Genomic DNA, 19,287 nt, shown 5'->3' on the forward strand with positions numbered 1-19,287 from the left:
TTGGCCAAGCCCTTACGGAGATCCTCCAATGCCCAGACAGGGCAAGAGACGCTCTTCGAGTTCTTTTACACTTGGTAAGCTTTTTTATTTAGAAACATTACAGAACCATAACGTATTTTTACATAATAAGATGATCAGTGTAATCTTTTTTAGGCACCAATGCACACTGTACACCTTTTCGGGAAAATCCACATCAGATTATGAATAATAATTGGATTATCATAATCCGTTCCACATGAAGTCTAAAACCACCAATATGCACCCAAAACTGAGAGCCTGATAAAATCACCCGGTAGTTAAATCTCCTCCACTCTGATCGTTATCTCTACCTAGTGACCGTCCTACCTATAATGACGTTCCTACCAAGCTAGTGACGGTTTTACCGTAACCTGCCAACCTGTGTTTCTGCTCCCTCCGCAGGTGGAGAAGTCTTTGCAGCGCATCCAGAGTGGTCAATGTAACCCCATGTACACGTCCCTGCAAAGCATCGAGAACAAGGTCTCTATCTGTGTGTGTGTGTGTGTGTGTGTGTGTGTGTGTGTGTGTGTGTGTGTGTGTGTGTGTGTGTGTGTGTGTGTGTGTGTGTGTGTGTGTGTGTGTGTGTGTGTGTGTGCATGTGTGTGTGTGTGTGTAATTTAGGAGCAAGTTTATGTTGGATGCATCTGCATCTCATCATGTCTATGTCCTCATCCCTCCAGGGCATGGGCTCTGGTCCAGGTATGCCGAGGGTCTCTATGCTGGGGCTGGATTCATGGTTATGAGTCTGTGTCTCTTATTGCAGCATATGTATAACTTGTCCACAGAAAAAAATTAGTGTGTGTAAAAATAGCATGCAAACCTGCTCAACTGAATCGGAATAACAAGAAAGAGGAAACAGTCAAAAAGGTTCATTTGGTCTAACTTGATAAATTAACTTGTATGTTCATGTAAACAGACTAGTGTTCATTTGTTTGCACCTGGCATGTTTCGACTACTTCCTGCAGTCTTCTCCAGAAGCGTCAGCTGTTGCTGTGACGTGTGTTGTGTCAGCTGATGTTATGTTCATCTGTTTACATGAACATACAAGTTAAAGAGGAAACGCTCTCTGTCGCTCTGGCGTGTTGTCACAAGGACACGGTGTGTGTTTCGTTTGCATCTGTACTTTAACCCTGTCCATGTCCATGTCCCCACGCACACAGAGATCCATGTATGTGTGTTTAGGGGAACGTTTGTGTGTTTGAGTTGGAGACTTAGGGGCATTATGTCCATGTACACACAGTCCTCCTCCAATGTTGAAGCATGGTCTCCTCTGGTCTCCATCAGGTGGGTGGGGTACCTGGCTGGCAGGCCCTGCTGTCTGCGGTGGGCTTCAGGTCTGACGGCTCAGGGGGCGGCGGGCCGGGCAGTCTCCCTGCTGCCTCCGCGGTCTTCTTCCCCACCATGGACCCTGGGAGCCGCCTGCAGCAGTGCAGCGCCACCCTACAGGCCCTGCTTGGTACTACAGGCCTTTATCTAAAAAAAAAAAAAAAGCAATTGCCCACTACCATAGCTGTTCCTCCAGAGTGTTTATAGGGTTACTCAATCACCGCCAGGGTCTGGTTTGGTGTTCTCGAATAAATCCTGGTTAATTTCTTAGATATATGTTTGGTCAGGAAAGTCGACTGTTTCGGGAGTTGTTTCTAGAGGACACTAGAGGGAGGATTTCTCAGGACATGCAAGCAATCGATACTGTTCCGTAATCACGGCTTGCTTTTGAAATAAGCGTGCAGCTGAAACAAATGGCAGAGATCAAACCACCACTCATTGACATTATAATCAATGTTTAACCTCTCTATCTCTTTACTTTAGTGTGACATCCTATTACATTGTGTTCTTTTGTACTGTGTGTTGCCAGGTCTCCCTCCTGCAGCTCTGCTGGCTCTGTGTAAGCTGGTGACAGAGTCTGAGAGTGGAGAACAGCTGATCAGCAAGGTATGGTCACACCCCGGCACCAGGCCCTGCCTACTGCTTTCATATCACCCCAACCACCCCGTGTGGCCCGGGGGATTAGATCATCCTAACCGTCTCTCCTGGCTCCACTAAAAAAGGCTCCATGAGTAGACATGAGAGGTAGAAATGTACTAACACAGCCCGCATGTATTTGTGTGATTCAATCTAAATTCACCTCTCTTTCTTTTCCTCAAAGCTTCACCAGGTGCTGGTGCAGCTGCAGTCAGGTGACAAAGATCAGGACTTCTCATTGGTTCCCATCCAAGTGTCTATAAGTGTCCAGCTCTGGAGATTGCCCGGCTGCCACGAGTTCCTGGCCGCTATCGGTGGGTCTACTCTAAGCTACGCTAATTCTGTCTGGTTGTCTCTTACAGACAGAAATAAACGTTGTCGTTGTTGGCGATGAAATTGATTAACGCATTGCTATAAATGATAATAAAAGTGATGATTCATTATTGATAAGATAGTACTTAGTGTAAAGGCTTGTGATTAAAAGTAAGAGTAAATGGTATTCATAAAGCACTTTGCCAACCACCATTGTTCGAGATCTAAAGTATTTTTAAATGAATGGCTCCCCTTTCATCACACACACATATACACACACACACACACACACGCACAGGCACACGCACTCGCGCACCAGTGACAGTGCCCAACCATGCACAGCAACACCCAGCACATCAGGAGCGTCTTTCTTGCTCAAGGACACCTGGGTACCGCCGTGGTAACCAGCGAAGGAGAAGGCGAGGATCAGCACCAGCCACCCTCCCCGGTTGATCTGCGACCTGCTCCGCCTGCTGCTCTTCTATAGCCCTCTAAGCTGTCTCACCCGTGTGTCTCTCTTAGGATTTGACCTTTGTGAGGTCGGCCAGGAGGAGGTGGTTCTAAAGACCGGGAAGCAAGCGAGCAGGCGTACCATGCACTTTGCGCTCAATTCTCTCCTGGGCTTCTTTGGTGAGGAGGAGAGAAAAGGAACCACGCAAAACAAACGTGTTGATTGTGCATCTCCGAATCAGAGCGTCAACCTCACTTCTCCTCTTTTTGTTGTTTTTTTGTTCTTCAGACGCTTCGGAGCTCCCCAAGCGTCAGAGCATGGACAGCTCGTCCTCCCTGGAGTCCCTGTCGTCCTCCCAGTGCACCACCTCGTCCCAGGCCCAGTCCCTGGCCCCGTCCCTGGGCGGCTACCAGACCCAGCCCCCCTACCCGCCCCCCGTCTACCCGGACACCCTCTCCTGCGACGCCATCTCCGTCTACAGCCTCAGCTCCCTGGCCTCGTCCCTCAGCTTCCTGTCCAGGCCCGAGCCGGCAGGAAGTGACCTCATCAGCCAACAGGATCTAGACCGACACCGGGCCGGAGGAGCAGGAGTGGGAGGAGGGGGAGGTCGGCACACGGACGGACTGTCGCTGGGTCGGCTGGGCGGTCGGGGCGGTGCCACGGGAGGGAAGCAGGCAGGAGAGGAGTACGATGGGTTCTCCATTATCAGCAGCGAACCGTTGGGAGGAGCAGGAGGAGGCGGAGGAGGAGGTGGGAGGGACTATGGCACGCTGTCGTTACCCGGGGGACACAGGCACAACAGAGGAGGAGTCGGAAGAGGAGGAGCCGCCGTTTCTTCCAGGGGATCTATCAGCACTCCGACGTCTCCGGTCAAAGCCCCGCCCGTGGCCATACAGATCTCCACCAGCCCCAAGCATGTGCCTGCACTGTAAGTGGCCCCGAACAGAGACAACAGAAAACAATCCAGAGATCGTCAAACCAATCCTGAAACATATTTTCAAGGGTGATCTATTTCAATGCTTGTTTCAGTTAGACTAAAACCACCAGCTTTTTCCAAGCCGAATTATATATACAGTACATGCATATGTACATTTAAAAGGTGAAAAGACTCCAATTTTGTTTTAATGATATAAAAAACACATATTCATTGTTTTAGATTTTTGTTGTATAGATGTAATAAATTGTCGGGGTTCAGACATTTTAATATCAAGCCCTCATCGTGGCATGTCTCTTCAGTGGCCATCGGTAAACACACTCCTTTATATCCTCCAGCTCGTCGCCGCTCAGAAAAGGCAAGCTGTGCAGCTCCGAGTCGGACCAGTCCAGCACGGAGACGGACAGCACCATCAAGTCCCAGGAGGAGCGGGTCCCGACGGCGCTGCTCGACCCCCAGGAGCTGGCCCAGAAGATCCTCAAGGAGACCCAGAGCCACCTGGAGGCGGTGGACAACCTCCAGAAGCTCAGCAGCACCAGGGGCCCGGCGTGCGTCAGACCCGAGGGGAAGCGGGCCGCCCGGGGCGGGTCTCTCTCCTCCCCCGCCACGGCGCCCTCCTCCCCGTCCCTGACTCCCCCGGGGGGCGCGGGCGGGCGCGGGTTCTGCCCGTCGCTGACCAGTGCGTTCAGCCGGCCCGGCAGCCGAGGCAGCCTGAAGGCCTCCTCCTCGCCTCTGTCGCACTCCTCGCCTCTGTCCGCCTCCTCGCCTCTTTCACCCTCGTCCGCTCCTCTCGCCAAAGGACCGCCGCCGCCGCCTCCGCCGGCCCGGCCGAAGAAAACCAACCGCTTATCGTCGTCGTCGTCGGCGCCGTCGATCTCATCGCTGAAGCCACACTCCGCGCATCACAGCCCGGCTGTCTCTCGCTCTCCCTCTCTCTCCTTCTCCCTCAAAGACCACGCCTACCTTTGCCCTCTGTCTTCTCCTTCTTCCGCGCTTTCGCCGGACCCGGAGCGGCAACGGGCGCCGATGGCCGCCTCTAGTTCGCGTACCTCCAACACGTCGCCCGCCTGCTCCTCGGCGGACCTCTCCATCTCCCCCGTCTCTTCCCCCGTGGGCAGCGCCCCGTCCCCGACCTTCTCCCACTACTCGACGGGGTCCTTCTCCGCCTCCCCCAGCCCCACGGCCAACGCCCCGAGACGGAGGCACAGCGAGATGGCCGCCAGCGGGCCGGCGGACGACGGCGTCCAATCCGTCCGAAACTTGAAGAGCTTCTGGGCCAACATGAGCCAGAGGGACGAGGGTCCGAGGCCAGAGCGCGTCTCCGCCGGCGAAGGCGCTAAGAGAATGAGCACGGTTCAACGGGACGTCCTGGGTTTGCTGAGTCTTTCCCCGAGACACGAAGGCACAGGTGAGAATCGAATCGCCGGGACACAGGCCTCCGGACAGGGGAGGAAAGCGGAGTCAAAGCCGCCAACTTTATCGACATCCCAAAGTCTGGTCAGGAAGTCTAAGGAAGTCGGATCGACGGTGAACTCTTGTCCCGGAAAACTCCCCTCTGAGAACGGATACAAGGTGATCTCAAGCGGGAAGTTTTTCCCTTCATCAAAGTGTTGATGGTATGTTTGAAATTTGGAGACCCTTCTGGAGAAGCCAGTATGGATCACTCGCTCTGTGTATCCACTATCAATTGGGAAAGGTCATTGAGAATGATTTGCTCCATGAAATAAGACTGTAAAGACGTATCACACTTATGCTTGTGATGATTGTGCCTTCTTATGTAACTGGAAAGATACAATATAATTGTTGTAAAAAGTGTTAAATATTAGCATTTTACATTTGTTTTTAACTGAATTAAAAGGGACGTATTCCGAGGCCTTTATAAGCACACTGTAAAGAGACTTTGACAATGCCTGCTGCAGAATGAGAACGTGTATTGCATTTAGTCAACCCAAATGCTTGCTACATTTGTGTGTGTTGATTAACTACTTGGCTCCGGAATTCTTGTTATAAATGATTGATCATGTCAGTTGTGAGTTATTTTGTCAATTAAAGCATTTTCCATTTGTATAACAAGTTTTGTATGTGCAATTAAATGATGAACATTTTATATTATTGGACTGCGTGTCAGCATTTGAACAATCGTGACACATTCCACTACACATTAAATCAATGGTATTATTAATGTTTTGAGTGTGTGTGTGTGTGTGTCTATGAATGTATGTGTGTGTGCGTGTGCGTGTGTGCGTGCGTGTGCGTGGGGAGGATGTGTGACATCGGATTTCATGAGTGAAGAGACTGTGGCAGGTACCAGACCGTGTCAGGGTCCACGAGCCAATCAAATCATCTCGATAGGCGGGGCAAACTTGTTGATAATTCCGTTTGACGTTGCCCCCAACTGCGCAGCCGCAGCCTGGGAACGAAGATGGTGCTCGTCAAGGAATAGTGAGTTAAAGTGTTTAATGCAATTTGTCGACGTATTTAGACTGACATTATACAGTGACACATGTTTCCTTTCCGTGGTCAAAATTCTCTATTTTAATTGTGTATTTAATCAGTGTTTCCGTGTTTTGCACGCTCCTAAAGACAGTCTATAAGGAGACTGATTTGAGCTGGGTGGATCAGAAGACGATAGGCAGTCACCGGTCCGTTTAGGCGTTGCTAATTTATTGCAAAGGGGTGGATGTAATGATTTGTACAACATAAACTACAAGATGAATAATACTGCTGATATGATACACTTATATGTACACGCTTGATATTCCCCGTGTCGGGAGTCCATCTGCCTCCGATGTCTCCCTGTAAGCTTGTTGTCTCGTGAGTTCCAGATTAAGGGTCCATCCTCACTGGATTTACAGTTCCCTAGCCGCTAGCTGCAGTGCTATCCGGCTAGCCTCCAAGGTGCTAGCCCCTATTGGACTTGCATCTATGGGTCTCGGTCCCATGGTGCTAACCTCCATAGCACCGACCCACCCAGGCAGGTAGCTGACAGCAGTTAGGACCGCCTGACGCACGTCAGCATTGTGGGCTAACCTCAACCAAGCTGCGTTACATTGACGTTACCGTCCCCAGGCGGGCGCTTCTCTGTTGAATTCATTGGGGCTAAACGAAGTCGAGTATTTATCAGTCGAGCTGATTAAGTGTCGTCTTCTGGAGTAAAAATCGGATGCATTGAAACGGAAATGGTGATCATCGATAATGGCATATTACTGGTGGCTTGTTGGTTATCAAATTAATATAATCGTCCTTGTTGGTAGCCTTGCTTGCTGTCATTCTGGCAACCGTTTTGAGCCACTCCTCTGTAAAATATCCATATTTGTGTTTCTCTCACCAGGTTCAACCGTAAGCAAAAGTTGCATTCATACTGCATGTAATGCATTGTTACTAATACATTAGTTGATTTTCTTAGTTGTTATACCTCTTTAGTAACACATTCAATTCCCATAACCCTTCTCTGCATTTCACTGGATTTACTCATACTATATAAAAACACACGGATCATATCATTTGTTGATACATTAAATGTTGCATTATATTTAATTAAAGTCGACTGAAATTGGTATGGAATAGTATCATTGATTTTCTTCCTAATGGTTCTGGATCTGGATATTCTAGAACCTTCTTTCTATTGCAGTAATGTTTGTTACATACTGCGTATGCAAGAGTTTCCCAACCTTTTTTGGCCCATGCTATTATAGCTCTGACATGCCTGACTCTGAAAATGTTTGCAACCCCAACTTTGTGTATGTCCCACCCCAAGGTTTGGAACCACTTTACAAGTTTCTAGTGGTGTTCATTAGTCTTACCTACTTACCATTGCCATGTTAATCTACATGGATATTTTACAACCTTCTTTCAATTCCGATACTGAATGTTACTTACTGATTGATGCGTGAACTGGCACTTATCATTTCACCTTGACAGTGATGCAACAAAGTTAGCCTCATGTCACAACTAGAATGTTTGTCTGCATCCACCTATCCCTCTGAGACAATCCAGATATTCCGGTTTTGTGTTTCGTAATAGATATCAGTCTGGGCTTGGCCGGGCAGACTTTGATTTCACATTTGGGAAAATTGGTTCAAATAACTCAGATTAGCCAATCCGGGGAAATAAATAACTGGCGCTCTTGCTCTCTTGATACTGATGCGTAACTGAAGTTCGTCTGAAGTAAATCAAAAAAACATCGCTGGTGTATGGTGTATTTCACAAAAAAGTTGTAACTGCTCTGTAGATTGCTACACATTCTTTGGCCACGGCCATTGTTTTGAAATATTGCAGACCGAATGCTCCTGGTTCTTCATGAACTAAGGATGAACCGTCATTCATTAAAGCCAAACATTTGAAAAAAAAGAATAGAATGAGTCTATAATCCTATGTTCATCAGCCGAATACATCACATTTAATAACAAATGGAAACTATTATTCGTCCATCTCCAGTCCGATCAGACAACATAGAGTTGTATCATGTCAGAACTATTTGATGTTTGTTTTAACTTGTCCTGTCCTTCTCTCTTCGCTCCACCCATCTCCGTGACCTGCCCCTCCCAGCCGCGTGGTTCTACCTGTTTCTGTGGAAGAGGTAAGCACTAACAGGGGACAGCGGTAGAAAGGGAATTTTGAAGAGCATTTTAATATCAAAACCGATCTTCAATGTTTAATTTGTATTTTAGTCCTGTGTTGAATCCGTTCCACAGAGTAATGCTCAGGCCATATAAAGGGCGGTGTGCTAAAAAAAACAATGCCAGCCCAAGTATTGATAATGTTTTATATTTTTCAATATGGAATATAAAGGTTAAATCACAAGTACAGCAAGAAGGCAAACATAGCCTGAGACCTCATGGGGTTACAGGGCCCATATTTAACTCCCACCTTATTCTTCATGTTTAACCTCTGTTTTTCTTTTATTCCTAGTCTGTCTTACATAGTTTTGATGGGGCAATATGTAAAGCGTCTTAGAGTACCATATTAAGCGCTATAAAAATTTCATTTATTATTATTATTATATTTTACCCCCTTTCTGATTGGACAGTTTAAGACATCACAAGTAAGAGTGATGTTGTTTAGATACTACCCTTGTATATAATTTATAGTCAACGTTTTATGTACTGCATTGTATTTAGTGTAGCGTACAACAAATCAGTCCTATTTTTTTGTTCAATCTTTGTTTACAAGGTAAAGCACAATTGTTCAGGGACCCTTCTTAGCTCATGTATTGGTTTTTAGCCGTTTCATCAAATGTACCCCCCTCCCAAACCACACCCCTCCTCTCGCACCACTTGAAAGACTGCTGACCTTGCATTTAATGACCCAAACAATCAACATCTCATATCCTTTTTGCAGCAAAACCGCTATGCGGCCTACGGAACAGAAACCAAACCTTTGCCAACCATTTTTGGTCATTTTTTACTGTTGAGCAAGACCATTATGTCTTTCTACTGCCATAACATTTCTCCTGACATGCTTTCTCTCACTCTCCAACTTTCTCTCCTTCTTTTTTTCTTTCTTTTTCTCTCACTTGCTCTCTTCTTTGGTCCTGTTCCACTCTCTCTCTCTCTCTCTCTCTTTGTCTTTCTTTCTCTTTTTCTTAATCTTTCTTTCTCGTTCTCTCTCCCTCCTGCCCACCCTCTCCCGGCCCCCTCCATCTTGTGCAGTACCAAGTGGGGCAGCTGTACTCTGTGGCTGAGGCCAGCAAGAACGAGACGGGGGGCGGGGAGGGCATCGAGGTGCTGAAGAATGAACCGTATGAGGCGGAGGGGGGAGAGAAGGGACAGTTCACACACAAGATCTACCATCTGAAGAGGTAGGCTCTGCACGAGACGGACACTCCTGTGTTTCTGTTGGATTGGTTCAACACATCATCCGATCATTCAGCAAACGCTAACGGACTGCTTGAACTTCCTCTTACACTTGTTGTCTACCTTATGTCGGGAATAATGTTTACCTGCCTAGATTGATATTGATATCGGTTGATAATTCAGTTTTGATACATTTTCAAAAGTGTGGATGTGTTCAGCAATAGCAAATCACCTGCTTCAAATACTTTGTCTCAAGCGATGTTGAAACGACGGTATCGGTATCAAACAGGCGTCCGGTGGCCAGACGGCGGAGAAGCCATGAATGGGCCCATGAATTAATCAGGGCATGGTCCACCAGGGAACCCTTGTTATGAATGTCTTGAATTAATCATCGCAACGACTTCGTCTGATCGACATTGTGGTGTCTCTGTTCCGTAGTAAAGTCCCGGGGTTTGTGAAATACATCGCCCCAGAGGGAGCGCTGACTTTTCACGAAAAAGCCTGGAATTCTTATCCGTACTGCCGCACCAGTGAGTAACCACGTTTTAGTTTAGCTTACGAATTGATGCTGAATATAGCGTGTACATCGTGTGTACTGTAAATATCGATCCTGACGTGGATTTCTCTCCTGTTTTGTTTATTTCGGCTTCTTTTCCTGCAGTTGTGACGGTGAGTTGTACACTTTCTTTTGTTTTTGCAAGGGCCTAATAGACAAATGCAAGCGTTTATTCTTGGTCAAAGCTCTGTGGTGTCGTCCCTTGGTTGTAAGCTACCTTCCCAGATAGTTAGCGACGAGCTGAAAATAGATGAGGGCAAAGCATCGAACCACTGGCGATGTTGTTTCAGTCCAAACGTGTAATTGGTTGAGTGGTTTAGCTGTAGGATTTAAATAGTCCTCTCAGTACTCTTCATTCATGGAAATCTTTAACTTAAGGTTCAATTGGCTGAGTGTAAGTGCATCTTATGACGTGACAAAGTTGTAGCTAGTTGCCCTTATAAACGGCTTAAATTTAGTGAGATCATCTTTTATATTACTATACTAGTGATGCACTGATTTATTTGGTCACCTCACCAATCATTATAGGCCTATTCAAAAAATATTTTGCAAAATACCCGCCGTCATTATGTTCTGTCAGAGACAATTAAGGTTAGTCCTGCTTTAGCATAAAACATCTTTAAATTGCCCTGACACACAATTAAGGTAGCCTTTACGTAATCAAAGCCGTGCAGCTGTTTTGCTGATCTCGGTTATAGGATGCAATAACAAGCCTCTATCTCACTGGGCTTCACTGTATAATATATTTCATTGTTGTTTGGCTCAATTAATTATTCAATGATATGACCAAGACAACTGGTCGTATCATTGTTTTGACCTAATCACCTTGTTTTGGTGGAAAGCTCCATGCAAAACTCTTTTAATAAATCCCACAAAATAATAATTAAAAATGATGTTGTTGATTAACAGTTGCATGGGCTAGTTTTGCAAAACGGAATGATATGTGTAGTTGCAAATAAAAATAAGGATGTGATTTTAAAGGGAGGTATGACTTCTGTCGCAGCAGCAGGTCTTTAAGGTCTTTGTAATCATAAACTGAATGAGCTACATTTCCCTACCAAATGTCACCAGTCTATTGCCAACTTGGTTAACCACTACTCGTCCCAAGAGACCTGCAGCCTTTAAAGTGATAGCTCATGTGCAACGTGATAATAGGTCTACACCACATCACAGGAGGCAAAAAGTACAAATATTTTGCATTTCCCAGGTAATTATTTCCGATTGCACCATTTTCATAAACAACCCGGACACGCGCAGTAAAATGAGTCGAGGACTGGGAACAGTTAAGCTGTCTGTTTCTGTCCGCATGGATACGCTTGAGCATATCTAAGGCAAAACTGTAACATTTGGTTTAAGTTGGGTTAAATTGGTGTTGGGTGTGTATTATACATAATTTATATTATTATTATTAATATCTAATATCCATTTCCCTAATGATGAGCAAACAATGATCATCATCAGAAACTTAACATTCATGTTTTTCTCTATTGAAATAAAATCAATGTTCGGTAAAGGATCAGTTAATTACACAAAGATCATGGATCGGTATATCGGCCTATTAATAACCTGATCGATGCATCCATATTACATCCCTCAATTTCACTCTACATGGCAACAAGTTTTTTTGGATCAAATGGATCGTTCTTGACGTATAGTAAAATGTTTTTTTCTTCATCCTCAGAATGAGTACATGAAGGATGACTTCATGATAAAGATTGAGACTTGGCATAAACCTGACATGGGCACAGTAGAAAATGTAAGTCACCTGACACTTCGTCCCCTGACCTAAGGGCACAACCATGGACTCTGTTGGGGAATCATCATCACATGTCTTGTGCGTTTGGTATTGGTGCATGTCTTTTAACCAGGAAGAGTCCTACCGTGGCCCATGTTGACTTTCTATTAAATTTGCCCAGGTCCTTCATCCTCTGCATCATAACTTCTTGTTGGATTTCTTATATTAATTAGAAGTTATTAGTATTATAATTGATTTACGTGGCTCCATGATTGATATGGCTCATCTATTTATGAATTATCCAGTTGTGACATCTCAATGTAGGAGTGTACAACCCGACTTTATCTGAGTGGAGATTCCCACTTTTGAGGTCACAAAAGGATAGACTTTTGAATTGGCTTGTCATGGTTCATCAACATGACATCTAGTGGCCAAAGAGGAGCACTTAAATCACTGGTTTCTTAATTGCTCTTATTCTGTGCCAGGTCCATGACTTGAATGACATTGATTGGAAGGACGTGGAGGTCGTCCCTATAGATATTGCTGATGGAGAGGATGTGGCCGCCGCGGTAAGTCTTACTGCTACTCAAGGAAAACGTGTGATGCATTTTCCAAGCTATTTCATAATTTATTCTAAGTTATAAATCCAGTGCCACAATACAAGGGATGTGAATGTCATTCTAATGATATAAATCCAAATGGAAAATGTGCATATTAGGTTAGCATAGTAGAAGCGCATACACATATATAACAGGCATAAATAGTGTTGGGGGCGTAAAACAATAAATTAGTATTGGTTCAGAGCTAGCATAATAACTAGCACACAAGCTAGCCTATGTTACTCTTTGACCTTTTGTTGAGGATTTACAACCCCAATGATGGAGTTCACCTCTAGCTGACCAGTTACTGTTGTGGATCAGTAGTACCACGTCTCCACCGTGTGGTCGAGGATGGCTCCTTCATGCTGGCCTGTTGGCTAGATAAGACCTAGTTTTTGTAATGCGGCAGTTTTGAATTCACTACTCGACTGCATCTCCGTTTGAATGCAAGTTGCTGATTTAATTTGGAGCTGTTATCCAAGCGGCTCTGCCAAAATCCCCAAATCTAGATAAGATTGTCTTTATTGTGGCTAGTCATATAAGTGGTTAACGCACACGCACACGCACACACACACACACACACACACACACACACACACACACACACACACACACACACACACACACACACACACACACACGGTACACACACACACACACACGTGTACACACACACACACACACACACACACACACACACACACACACGTGTACACACACACACACACACACACACACGTGAATTATTCTAGATCAGCTGTATTCACTCATCTTCTCTCGTAGCCATGGGCAGGATGAGGAAGATGGATCATTCTTATTTGGGGGGGATTTGATAACGTTGGTAGACCCATCCTACTTGGCGAGGTGAGTTGCTTTAGAGTCTGAAAGGAGGCAGGAGGGCAATCCCCTCTACGTGGGGGCCGCGGCGTTTCTGCCTGGACCTTAATGACTTAAGGGGATCAGGGTTGGAACCAAGCCTAATCTGAAGGTCCATCTGCCGTGGGGGCCCAGCGCTACCTACACCGCAGGGCTGCCGGATTAAAACAGCACGCAGTCCCGTGCGGGGGTTAGGGCCCTTTGGGTTATGACACTCACTCATCTACTCCCTCACTCTGTTACAAAGATCAGTCCATCCATCATATCTCAGGGGTGGTGGGGAATGGGATTTTGAACAACCAACCTCAGGTTTAAAACGTTTGATGGCGGTTTCATTCCATCACCTTAAAGTACTCCAGGCTTCACCACCTGGTGCTTCAGTAAGGTCAATCTGTGTTGACGTTTCTCTTGAACTCTTTAGGACTACAAGCCGGATGAGGATCCGTCGCTGTTTCATTCAGAGAAGACTGGCAGAGGTCCTCTGAGTCCGGACTGGAAGGTACACACTTTAATATTGAGTGTAGTGTGTGTATTTTAAAATGCAATTTTCCTCCACTCAGTGAGCTCATTTTTGTGAAAGTTTCATGTCTTTGTTATTAACTTTTTGATTTTGTTTTTATCTTGTGCAGAATGAGCTGAAAGCTGAATGTCCTAACATGTGTGCATACAAACTGGTCACGGTCAAGTTCAAGTGGTGGGGTCTGTCAACCAAAGTGGAGCACTTCATCCATAAGGTTAGCCTTGAAACCTTTGCTGCTATATGCTAACGAATGACTAACCTATGCTAACCCGAACGCAAACTAACCTATGCTAAAAAGGGTTAACCAATGCTGATAAACGATAGAGCCAAAGGCAAGCCACAGAGACGGTTATGGCATTCTAGGAGGAGACAAAGTTGAGCTAACACCTTCATCACACAAAAGTGCAAATTATATGATTATACAATTTGAAGAAAGCAACCAGACTAAGTTAGATTTGAAAGTCCCCAAAAAAACCGCATATGTATTACTCACTCCATCTCTAGAGGTAAATAACCCCCATTTTACCCAAACCCCAAAAGGTTGTGCATGCAGTAAAGCATTTTAGCCGGAAATAGACAGTTTTATGGAGAATAAGAACAACCAAGACCTATTAACCAACAAAATATTTGATCCCTTTACTTACCCTTTCACAGCAAGAGAAGCGCATCTTTACCAACTTCCATCGCCAGCTGTTCTGCTGGATCGACAAGTGGATAGGGCTGAACATGGAGGACATCCGGCGGATGGAAGAGGAGACCCAGAGAGAGCTGGACGAGGTAACCCACGAACCACATCCCCTAGACACACAGTACACCTCAGCCCCAGGGTGGTCCATGGGAGACTTGTGTGACCGGATGTCCCACGGGGGCAGGGTACGCTGGGAGCGGATGGCTAAAGAGAGAATATCTGTGATGTGAAGTGTTGATGATGGCGTTGGCTGTGATGGGTCGTGACATGTTTGTTTTTAAAATGTTTACGCCTGAACTTTACACCAGATGCGTCCCAAGGGAGATGTGCGGGGCACCACGGCAACAGAAGAGTAGGTTACTCTAGAGAGACTGGAGACAGGCTGAGTAAGTCTAACGGAAGCCAAAGAGAGCTCGAAACGCTGGCATGATCCGGAACCATTTTCATTCTCCCTTCATGTTCCTCATCGTGTCTTTTATCTGCCTGCCGGGCTTCTCACTCGACTTGCCCGAGTCTTTTTATGTTTGTGTTTGGGATAACCTTTTTGACTTTCATTCCTTGGTGCTGTATGTGTCTCAATAACATTTTCCCATTCTTTCTCTCCTTCATCATTTTTTCATCCAGTAACTTCTACTCATCATTTTGCATGTTATTACCTTGTGTTCATAATCTTTGCACGTTTGTTATTTTTTCATAACAAGTAGGGATGCACTGATAAATCACCAAAATAAATGATTTTGTAGTAGAAGGCATGAAAATGGCTGTCCCTGGGCTGTTGTATTGTGCTATTTCATGCTTACTGGTCATGACTTCAATATAGGTATCGAAGAAGTATTATATCAGTGTATCCCTAGTTGAAACCTTTGCATATTGGCTTTTATTTTTATCCTTGTCTTTTTAACATTTATCTTGGAATCCCTAACAGTGACCAACATTCTCTGTCTTCTCTTCCATCTTTTCTTCCAATTCAAAAGTTATTCATTCTTTTTTATGGCTCTTTTACAAATAAGCGCCGAACCATGTCTTCTCTTTTTCTTAACCCCAACATTTTTCTTTCCTTTTTTTTTTTATTTTAGCTTCGCAAGGTGGGTCCGATCCGAGGCATGAGTGCTGCTCACGAGCAATGAGGCCAAACAACCCTCCAACCCCACCATGACGACGTCGTCGGAGACGGACCCCGTCGGAGCAGGCCGCGGGCCCGGGCTTCGCTCTGCCGCCTGTCACCCTTCTCACATGATTCATTCTGGGGTTTGACCACATTGGTAAAACAGTACTGTACAGATTCTACTCAAATCATTAGCCTCCCCATAACTCTGAAAAGTAATACAGTTTTGCAGAATTATTTAAACGAAAAAAAGGACGAGAAAAAGGAAACTTTTTACACAGAATGCAAATTGCCTGATATTGAATTATCGTCTGGTTTATTGAAATGGTTTTATTTATTGTGTCTCACTCCTGGGCATGAATTATGAGATTCCCTGATATTTTCCCTTGTAGTAGGGATATTTCCTTTTACCTCTGTAAATCTCCACTAAATTCACCATACCTTTCCTCCTCCTTTTAGCAAAAAGAAATTCCCCTTATCTCCCGTCCACTCTATCTGGCTGTGGAGTGGATCCTTTTTCTTTTTTTAAAGAAACATTGTAAGAAACTGCAAAGACTAATAGTGTATATAATGGTGTATGTATTTTAGTCTCTACAAGAAAAATTTGTGCTAAAGCCTGAATTAATAAGTTAATCACTATTGGTTTTTAACCATGCCTACACACACACACACACACACACACACACACACACACACACACACACACACACACACACACACACACACACACACATTCAACGCTTCAGCTATCAAGTGCATGTGGGAAACGACAACAACTGACCGTTTTGGTTTCTTTGGCAAGAGTGTCCCATTGTTACTGTTTATCCTAATAGCGTTGACTCTGTTGACTTAAGAGATGGATAAGTGTCCTCCTGGATCTTTGTAGAAGGTGTGTGTGTGTGTGTGTGTGATAGACAGACAATCTATGTGCTCTTCTGTTTTTCATGACCTGCCTTCGACTTTTTTAGGATCGCGGAGGTAGGATAGTGTAGTGTACGTGGTTGGAGTCTCTCCCCTCTGACCTCCCCACTTCCGTAGCCTACCTGTAATGCATCCTTGAGCAAGATTCCCTAATTCCACACCAGGCCATTTAATAACCCGATATAAAGAATTCATTAGATAATAACGACTGCTATGTGACTCAATGGTTAATGGTTAAAGTAAAAAAGCGGTGCACAGTGGCGCAACATACTCGCCCTTCATTTCAAAGTAAAACCCTTGCCACTAAACCAGCTGACTGAAGTCCCAGATGCAATACTGTTTGTATCTCTGGGAAGTGAGGCGGTAATATGGCAATTACCACCATAGGTGCCGCCAAAGGGAACAAAACGGAAATCTTTGAGATTGCCTCTTTAAGAATTTCAACTTGGTGTGATTGGTCTTCTGCTAAAAGGACACCTTGACTTATTCTTTGTGCTGCTCCCTGTCAAACTGTCCTCACACTGTTGTGGTACGGAACCTCACCGTGGCAAGGGCTGAACCCAGTTATGTCTGTGTTTGTGTGTGAGAGATCTTTTCCCTTTTTATAATGCCTTTCACTTTATGACTGACTGAACATTGGCAGATCGACATAGCAGGTTACAGTTGACGATAGTTTCTGTTTGATGCAAGTCTTCTCTGTTTGGCATGAGTATACTTATGGATAATTTCAGATACAACCTTTCTTATTTTGGGGGAATTTGACTTAAGAATGAGGTTGGCATTAGAGAGTTGACATCTTGAGGGTGTAGTTCAGAGTTCTTTCAACTCTATTCTTTCATAAAAATGTAAATGGATGGTACTTATTCACTGTAGTCAGTATCTGGTATCTTTGGCCCTTGTCTTGATCTGCCACTAGGGGGCAGCTTCCCTCGAGTACAAACAAGTTCTTGAATTAATTTGGCCATCTGGGGTTCTGTTAAATATCTACAGAGCAAAGGCTTCGTCCAATCATGTCTGTATTTAGCTTGAGGTTTGGTGACGATGACGGTTGCACTATAGTGATTTTCGTTTTATAAATCTGTTCTATACTTTCATGAGCTTTGGTGTTTGAGATGCGATGGAAAACATTATTTCTTTAGAGACATGACAAACCAACGAGTTATATTTCCCTGACTAGAAGCCTATAATAAATTAGAAGAAGCATCATCCTATAATGTAGATAGAAGATCCATTCTACCAATTAACAATGGAAATGTACTTGGATTCATATTCCTATGCTAAGACGTAAGGCATTTAGCAGATCTAGTCATTTTCTACATTGAAGTAGTAACGTCTATAGTTATATTAATGACCCTCGATGACGCGTGCTATTCCTCGTTAAAGACGGAGCATGACTACGCACTGCTTCACAAGCCACAGTTTTCACTTTACCTCTCCCCGCTCCTGGGTCTACTGCGTCATTTAGGAAGTGCATGTGTCCAACTAAAAGTTTTTTTATAAATGCAAGACAACCCGAGAAGTCCAATTTTATATCGTAAGAAAAACGAGCATGGCGCGTATCATTGACGCACAGCAAATGACCTGGATGAAAGAACACGGTGTTATGGTAACAACTCAAGACATGGATCGGTTTTGCTCGGTGTTTTTTTTTTTTTATGCAAGTATTTTCTATCTATATTTGTTATTCACGATCGTTTTACGTTCTCATCATTGCAAAGCTAGAGAAATTGTTATTTTTTAAATGGAGCTTTCAAAAGTATGACTGGGTTTTTGAAATGAATAAAGGAACTTATTATGGGATAGGACTGTAAATGATGCCAGATAGGTCGACTGTTGGGTGAGGTTTAAAGGCTACAAGGAACAGGTTTATTCCATAACACTGTATCTTAATAATCATGTCAAAGCATTTGCAAAGGCTACTGTTTCTTTAATGTATTTATTTTGTTTGTTTATTCGTGTTTCTCTTTTAATTTCAAGACAAAGAAAAGATTCACAATGCACTCTATTTTCTCTTTCATTAAAAGATGAATTTCAGGGGAATTGGTAGTGAATGTATAACTCTTAGTCGTTTGTCTTATTTTCACAGTACTCATGATGTGACTCAAGGTCTAGATAATAGAATATCTAATACATTTGAACAAATAAAAAGTTGTTTTGTTTATTCTGCTCAAGTATTCTCCAATCTTTCATTTGCAATTATATGGGGAATAAAAATGGCTTTGGGTTAAATAATAACTCCCTTAATATTAATGATATGTTAATTTCAATTTATGAGAGCAATACTTTCGGCATATCTTATGTATGTTTGTTGAATCTGAAATTGTGTTGGTCCTCCATTGAAATCTATTAAATAATTATAATGGATTGAATTTATACCTAGCGCTTTTCTAGACACTCAAAGACGCCTTACAGTGAAGGGGGGGACCTCGCTCACCACCACCAGTAATTGCTGCTCAAATTATAAATATAGGCCTAGTTGTCTGATTGGCTTACAAAACTTCTGGAAAACATGAATGGCCACGAAAAGTTGTAGTTGTGTTACTCATGCTTTTGTAGCTTGTAGTTTGTAGCGTTGGAGTATATGTATGTTTTCCATTACTGTAGGAGTTAATCGTTAAACCTTTAAGATGCGTACTAGTGTAAAGAAAAAACATCACTATCATCGAGCAGTAGATTTTTTTGGTTTTATGTTCAAGCAAGTCGTTTTTTAATTGAAACATGAAAAGACTTCAAAAATGATTAAGCCATTGGATACTGCCTCTCTTGGGACAACAAGCGCATGTACACAACTCTTTAAAATGACAGGGGGGGTCGG

The 19,287-nt window shown here is 44.1% G+C and overlaps 2 protein-coding genes across 5 annotated transcripts in view; both read left to right on the forward strand.

The window, feature by feature from the left end:
• ttc28 (tetratricopeptide repeat domain 28) overlaps positions 1 to 5,789 on the forward strand; it is a 51,055-nt gene extending 45,266 nt beyond the window's left edge. Inside the window, exons 26-33 of the mRNA XM_030342191.1 lie at positions 1 to 74; positions 421 to 498; positions 1,303 to 1,474; positions 1,874 to 1,950; positions 2,165 to 2,294; positions 2,815 to 2,922; positions 3,032 to 3,671; positions 4,016 to 5,789. The exon at positions 1 to 74 is cut by the window's left edge and continues 51 nt beyond it. Coding sequence (XP_030198051.1) covers positions 1 to 74; positions 421 to 498; positions 1,303 to 1,474; positions 1,874 to 1,950; positions 2,165 to 2,294; positions 2,815 to 2,922; positions 3,032 to 3,671; positions 4,016 to 5,291 — 2,555 coding nt within the window. The 3' untranslated portion in view covers positions 5,292 to 5,789. The remainder of the gene's footprint in view (positions 75 to 420; positions 499 to 1,302; positions 1,475 to 1,873; positions 1,951 to 2,164; positions 2,295 to 2,814; positions 2,923 to 3,031; positions 3,672 to 4,015) is intronic.
• Positions 5,790 to 5,975: 186 nt separating this feature from the next.
• On the forward strand, positions 5,976 to 18,643 carry pitpnb (phosphatidylinositol transfer protein, beta). Of its 4 annotated transcripts, none has more exons than XM_030342198.1 (12): positions 5,976 to 6,119; positions 8,226 to 8,256; positions 9,329 to 9,477; positions 9,911 to 10,002; positions 10,134 to 10,141; positions 11,710 to 11,784; positions 12,249 to 12,332; positions 13,660 to 13,737; positions 13,868 to 13,972; positions 14,413 to 14,535; positions 14,755 to 14,832; positions 15,523 to 18,643. In XM_030342198.1, exons 1-11 carry the CDS (start codon positions 6,100 to 6,102, stop codon positions 14,800 to 14,802), a joined length of 813 nt encoding a protein of 270 aa, XP_030198058.1. In that variant the 5' UTR covers positions 5,976 to 6,099; the 3' UTR covers positions 14,803 to 14,832; positions 15,523 to 18,643. The 4 variants fall into 4 exon arrangements, with proteins under 4 accessions (XP_030198058.1, XP_030198057.1, XP_030198055.1 ...); XM_030342196.1 differs by lacking the exon at positions 5,976 to 6,119 and adding an exon at positions 6,562 to 6,655; XM_030342197.1 differs by lacking the exon at positions 14,755 to 14,832 and having other exon boundaries at positions 15,523 to 15,573.
• The last annotated feature ends 644 nt before the right edge of the window (positions 18,644 to 19,287 follow it).

This window comes from Gadus morhua, chromosome 19 (assembly GCF_902167405.1).
Source record: "Gadus morhua chromosome 19, gadMor3.0, whole genome shotgun sequence".
Classification (NCBI taxonomy): domain Eukaryota; kingdom Metazoa; phylum Chordata; class Actinopteri; order Gadiformes; family Gadidae; genus Gadus; species Gadus morhua.

Bases quoted from the DNA above. Each gene is read 5' to 3' on its own strand.
- pitpnb (XM_030342195.1), top strand. From the start codon at position 6,603: ATGGGTCTCGGTCCCATGGTGCTAACCTCCATAGCACCGACCCACCCA. The intron at 8,257-9,328 runs GTAAGCACTAAC...CATCTTGTGCAG, and splicing joins TACCTGTTTCTGTGGAAGAG to TACCAAGTGGGGCAGCTGTA. The intron at 12,333-13,659 runs GTAAGTCTTACT...TGAACTCTTTAG, and splicing joins GAGAGGATGTGGCCGCCGCG to GACTACAAGCCGGATGAGGA.